Source organism: Sinocyclocheilus rhinocerous, unplaced genomic scaffold (genome assembly GCF_001515625.1).
Source record: "Sinocyclocheilus rhinocerous isolate Xijiao unplaced genomic scaffold, SAMN03320098_v1.1 scaffold2360, whole genome shotgun sequence".
NCBI classification, from domain to species: domain Eukaryota; kingdom Metazoa; phylum Chordata; class Actinopteri; order Cypriniformes; family Cyprinidae; genus Sinocyclocheilus; species Sinocyclocheilus rhinocerous.
In genome coordinates this window covers 82,527-88,346 of record NW_015630061.1, presented here as the reverse complement: position 1 = coordinate 88,346, position 5,820 = coordinate 82,527, and the positions used below count along the sequence as shown (strand labels likewise).

At 37.5% G+C, this 5,820-nt stretch overlaps 1 protein-coding gene across 6 annotated transcripts in view; it reads right to left on the bottom strand.

The window, feature by feature from the left end:
* tab2 (TGF-beta activated kinase 1 (MAP3K7) binding protein 2) overlaps positions 1 to 5,820 on the bottom strand; it is a 48,505-nt gene that overhangs the window by 19,420 nt on the left and 23,265 nt on the right. For 5 of the 6 annotated variants that reach the window (XM_016552162.1, XM_016552164.1, XM_016552159.1 and 2 more), the window contains exon 2: positions 1,021 to 1,189. In XM_016552162.1, the coding sequence (XP_016407648.1) occupies positions 1,021 to 1,122 (102 nt within the window). In that variant the 5' untranslated portion in view covers positions 1,123 to 1,189. Of the gene's footprint in view, positions 1 to 1,020; positions 1,190 to 4,564; positions 4,614 to 5,820 lie in introns of those variants that run through there. The other variant, XM_016552160.1, reaches the window with a different exon arrangement.

Genomic DNA, 5,820 nt, shown 5'->3' with positions numbered 1-5,820 from the left:
CCACTGAATCATACTCAGACTTAATGCTGACAACAATGAAACCACTTGAGAGAGAACTGCCAGGAGATTTATTTCTTAGCATAAAAGAGGACAATGGTACAAGAGGAATACCAAATTATTGTTTTAAGTGTGAAAATATAGCAGAAGTAGCACCAACGTTCAAAAACAATGGACTTGTGAAAAAACCCCTGAAATAATCAGGTCTTCACTTTAAGCTTTCATTTAGTGATGAGTGAGTTTTTGCTAGAAAAAGAGCCGGAGAAATACTGTGAAAGTGTCTCAGAGCTGATGTGATATGAAGACCATGTGAATCCTCATGTTCTGTTGTTTGCTGCTTTTGTAAAATTAATCCCCGGGAAACAAATGTTAGTATGTTTAACAGGTCATAGACACTTATCCTTTATAATTTAATTAAATTCTAATTTAAAATAATCTTGTCGGTTAACGGTTAACAATCGGTTAGCCAGCGTCGGTTAGGAAAAATAAGCGAAATGAACCTAGTCTGGAGTTGATTCTGAGTGTGATCTGCGTTTGCAAGCTGTTGCTGTGAAGCACATCATGCGGTCAAAGGATCTCTCCATACAAGTGAAGCAGACGATTGTTAGGCTTCAAAATCAAAACAAATCCATCTCTGCTGATGTCCATGAGTTCCAGACGCAAGGCAGTCATTGCCTGCAAAGGATTCTCAACAAAATACTAAAAATGAACTTTTTATTTATGATTATATTTATTTGTCCAATTACATTTGAGTCCCTGAAAATGGGGGACTGTGTATAAAAATGGTTGTAATTCCTAGGGATTTCATGTTATATTTGTGTTCAACCCTTTGAATTAAAGCTTAAAGTACTTCAATTTCATCTTGATTGATACGGGGTCGAAATTATGAAAATTGTGTCCGTGTCCAAATATATATGGACCTGACTGTATGTGTCACTTTTGATATCGATTAGCTTAACAGCTGAACTGAATTTCAAAAGAATGCACAAATTCGCAAGGCTCTGGGAATCAGGTGTACCTCACCTGCAGGACACACTCGGACACCACGTCCTCGGGAAGCTCTGGAAACTGTTGCCGCAGGTGACGCAGAACCTGGTTGTCAATCTGCTGGTTTCCCTGTGCCATTCGTCTACAACCAAAACAGAGCGGACTTGACCACGGCACTCGCTCACACGCACTGGCTTAGCATCTTCTGCAATCAAGAGAGGAGAGGACAGGAGAAAACCACATTAGTGAGTCCATTATATAATCAATCACTCTAGGAAAGACTGAAGAGTTGGACTGACAAGAGCTACTAATGTGTTTGCCAACTCTATTTAAAAACAGCCTAATTTTACAGATTACATACGTCTTTAAGAACGTACATTCTCATCTTTTTCATTTACATTGCTGTTCATGGGATTTTGTGCTTTCTCTAGAAATTGACAATTAAAAATGAGGCTTCTCAAAGTTGTATAAAAAAAGGTGTAATTTCTGCGCCATTAAAGTAAATGTTTCCACAGAGGTTTTCTGAACATACTCCCTGTATTCCATTGGTCAGTCCAAGCAGATGAACCCGCCCCAAACTCACTCTATTGGCCGAGCAAAGGCTGTTGTGTTGGGCTGGTCATGGATTGAATGTTACAATCTAATCATCTAATTAAAACTACACAAATGCATATTCACAAAAAAGTTTAAAAATGGTACGCAGTTCATTATTCAGACACGGTACGGGCAAGTGTGACCGCAGATATCTCTGCTGAGACGCTCGTAGCAGAAATGGTTTTAGCAGCTGCTAAAATATAATTCCACGCTTGAAGCAAACCAAAAGAGCAATAGCAGCCAAGTCACATTACATAATGAAGAGACATCATTGGTTTATATCAGTGTTGTCAAAAGTACCGACCGCGATACCATTCGGTACTGAAATTTTAAATACTCCCAATTCCCGCTAAGCTTTGAGCGCTGTTGAGCAGATTCTTAAACAGCGCTGACTGGTCATAGTGAAGCAATTATCACCGAAGCCAATCACAGACGTATCTGTTGAGCGCGTGAACACTACGACCAATCAGCGCTCAAAGCTTAGCGGGAAATGGGAGCGTTTAAAATTTCAGTACCGAATGGTATTGCGGTCGGTACTTTTGACAGCACTAGTTTATTTCATACCACTCCATTCAGTGCATAGCATTCAGTCATTTCTTATTGTCAGCCAGTGATGAAGATGAAACTTATGTTTCTAGTCTATACACATTGTTCCTGTTTATTAACTATACTGTGGTAAGTTTTATAATGAACAGAAATTTTTTTTTTTCACTTCTCATAACAACATAAGATCACATTGTATTTTTTTGCCAGTGCTTTGTGAAAGCAATTTAGTTCAATCTAATATTGTCTTGACTGTGATTGAATTATAGAAGTGTACAGTGTTGAATGTGGCTCGTCATCAGTGTTTTCAGCTTCTCAGAGCGGTTCAGCTCACGGTGCGTGCTGCAAACACTGCATGTGTTTTGAGACTAATGTGAATTTGGGAATGTGATGTGCACCAATTACACTATTTCCACCTTCACATAATTTCCAACATTTTTGCAGACAGTAAAAATAAATTTTGCACAGCAAGGCGGCGGCTAAAAAGTCATGTTAATTTGACAAGCAAATGCTGTCACACTGCATCTACAGTAAAAGCCAGCCGTGATTTGCGATGCAACAAAACGTTCGCTGCACTACACTGCCAGCACACACTCGCTCATTATACAGCACATGAGACGAGCATCTAATGCTATCAGAGGAACACTTAAAACAGCAGCACACCTGCTACATTACACCAGTTATACTCGGTGCACTTTATACATTTATTAGCCTCATTTTAATACAAAAAAACCCCACAAGACATTCAGGAACAAACTTTTTAGCGCTGCCCCGCAATTTTATCAACTAAATAGCTTAATCGCTCTAGAGCTACATTATCTTTCTCAACAAGGAGCTGGTAGCATCATTGTTTCTAAAGGAATTAAAGCCACAGCTTCACTGTTAATAGAGAAACGCGGCAAAACGGTGGTAATTCATACATACAACAGAACGGCTCGCTTTGGACCACACCAGCTTCAGCAAAGACAGCACAATAGGCTTGCCGCGATAGATGGTGCAAAAGGTCTATAAATGCTAATTATTAGTTATATTGTTTTATTTATAATATATGGCTATTAGGCTTGCCGCGATAGACGGTGCTGACGGTTATTCCGGTGTTAAGCCGCAACACCGGTTACGTCACTTGCTCACCGCGGCAGCGACCCCCACCGTCGTTTTGATTTTTTTTATAGTAATAAAAATCATTTAGTTCAGTAAAAGAACAGACACTACAATTAAAAACTGAACGCGGCTGCTCAATGCAGCGTGCCGAACGACAGTTGCATCACAGATCAGATTTCAATTCTCCAGTGTGGAGAGTGAGTCGAGCTGACTGACAAGAAGAGTGGGGTGAGACAGACAAGACGATGGCGGATGATTTAGTTTTGAAACGAGATGCAAAAGCACCTGTTTGGCAATATTCTGGATTTTGAAAAGCCTGTTGACATCTGCCGTTTATCTGAGGTGATTTTGGAAGTTTTTTTTAAACATTCGTATCTTATTTAATTGGTTCCACATTGTTTGCTGATTTTTACTTTATTTAAACTGTGTCATTTATTTATTTTATTTGACATTTGTTTTGCTAATAAACGTTCTACGTTTCTTATTTATTTGGTTATATATTATACATGTTTACTTGTTTCCAGTTTTGTACATTTAAACTTTATGTAAGTTATTTGTTATTTTATATTAGGCATAGCCTGCCCTATAGCATGGTGTATTTTTATTTGTTTTGTTAATAAAAGTTCTATGTTTTATATATAGGCTAAAGTGAGTTTGACGTTGTATTTTGTTGTTGCATTCAAGCAACTGACACCTAACTGCCGCCAATTCAAAAGTGAAAGTAAAATGCGCACGCTGCTTTTAAGCTATTTAAAAGTGAAGGAAAGCGAGGAAAAGAGGGAACACCCCCGCGGTGATATCGGTATTACCGGTGTTGTCACACGTCGATTAACCGGTGGGAAAATTTCCTCACCGTCACAACCCTACAGCACAACTTTCTGCAAGACCACAAGACGCTAAATAAGTACTTTAAACGCATGAATGCAGAACAAATCTCTTAAATAAAAACTGCCAAACTCTCCTGCAAGGCTAGCAAATACATGATTACAGATACATAGAGTTCCTTAAAATCACAATGTTGTTGAAAATGCAAAGAGTAAGGTTTACCGTGCGAGGTCTGAACCTGCATCGATCGCCACAGCCATGAACGAAGCGAAAGAACCGCTTGCTTTAGGCAGCATCTCACTGGCTGAGCTGAAACAAGACTGCTCGGAGTGTTTGTGCTGCAGTCACACTGGGGTTTCATTCCTCAGAACGTAATGCAAGTGCAGCTTGACTACTGCTCAAAGCTACTAAACAAACTTTCCTATGACACTTCACAAAGTAAAAGTAGACCTATGACGATTAAAAACACAAATAAATGAAACAAACTGACATAGACAAAGCTTTATAAATAACTGACCTGCAAAAACACTGTTAATGCAGACAATTTCTCTGAGCAGGAGTGTGCTCTTTCTCTCTATGACACAGTTTCATGTTTGGACAGCCTTTCATGATGACACTCAACTCTTCTAGGGATGCAACGATTATAGATTGTGTTGGTCTGAGGAATAATCACGGTTTCATGGTTATTATGCATTTATTCATTTCACAACATTGCTAGTGTATAAAATCACATGAACACTCTTTAGATTTTAAAGTGTTATTTATTGCTGCCGTTTGAAACAGAAACAACACAGTAACCAACAATAGGCCCACAGCAAAAAATAATAATAATAAAGACAAACAAAAGGCCACCTCTCCTATTCTCATAGGATGAGAAAGGGTGACCGCTGCTCTGTAAACATCCATGACAGTATTTCCCTTTTGAAAATAACTAATGAAAAGTATTTAGTGTTTTCACATTCTTAGAGAACTTGGAAACATGGTGAAAAAAATCTGGTTGGTTTTTGACTTATGAATAAAACAGGGATAATCCATACCAATGTTAATGAAGCATTATTAATATAAGACTAATATTAGCTTTATTTATCCCACAGGGGAAACTAAATGAGGGGAATAAACTGAATTATAATTGTAATCAACTGTCATCCATACGTATAAATTTTAATAATATTTATAATAATTCATATGATTTTACATGTGGCCTGAAAATAATGTCTATTTTGTGAGATCGGAGATCACGCTGCGCACACACAAACGCTGCCCCTCGACTTTTATTAATAAAATAGCTTAGATACTGAATCTCTACATTATATTCATCAGCAACAAGGGGGTTATATCTATGTTTAAGAAACTAAACTCAGCTTTATTGTTTGTAGAGAGACGCGCAGACTATTGTCAGCTCTCTCTTTCTCTCTCTCTCTCTCTCGATCGATCAATCGAATAATTAATTCAAGTAGCTAAATGTTATAATTAATTAATCTGATCTGAAGCGGGCCGTAGCTTTGCGTCAATTGGTTTTGGTTTTTAAAATTGTTCAATGCACAGCTAGCCGTGTATTATCCTAGGGCTATAATATTTTATATTGTTCAGTATCGATAATTACTGACATTTTTTATAACCTTTTTTAAAACAAAGAGCAATAGAAATTTTTTTTTACATTTAACCACTGTATTTTTAAATTAACTCAATTTATTGAGACAAACAACAATTTTTTTGTTTTGTTTTAACAGTCAAACACAATAAAAATTAAACATATATCTAATTTCTAATGTT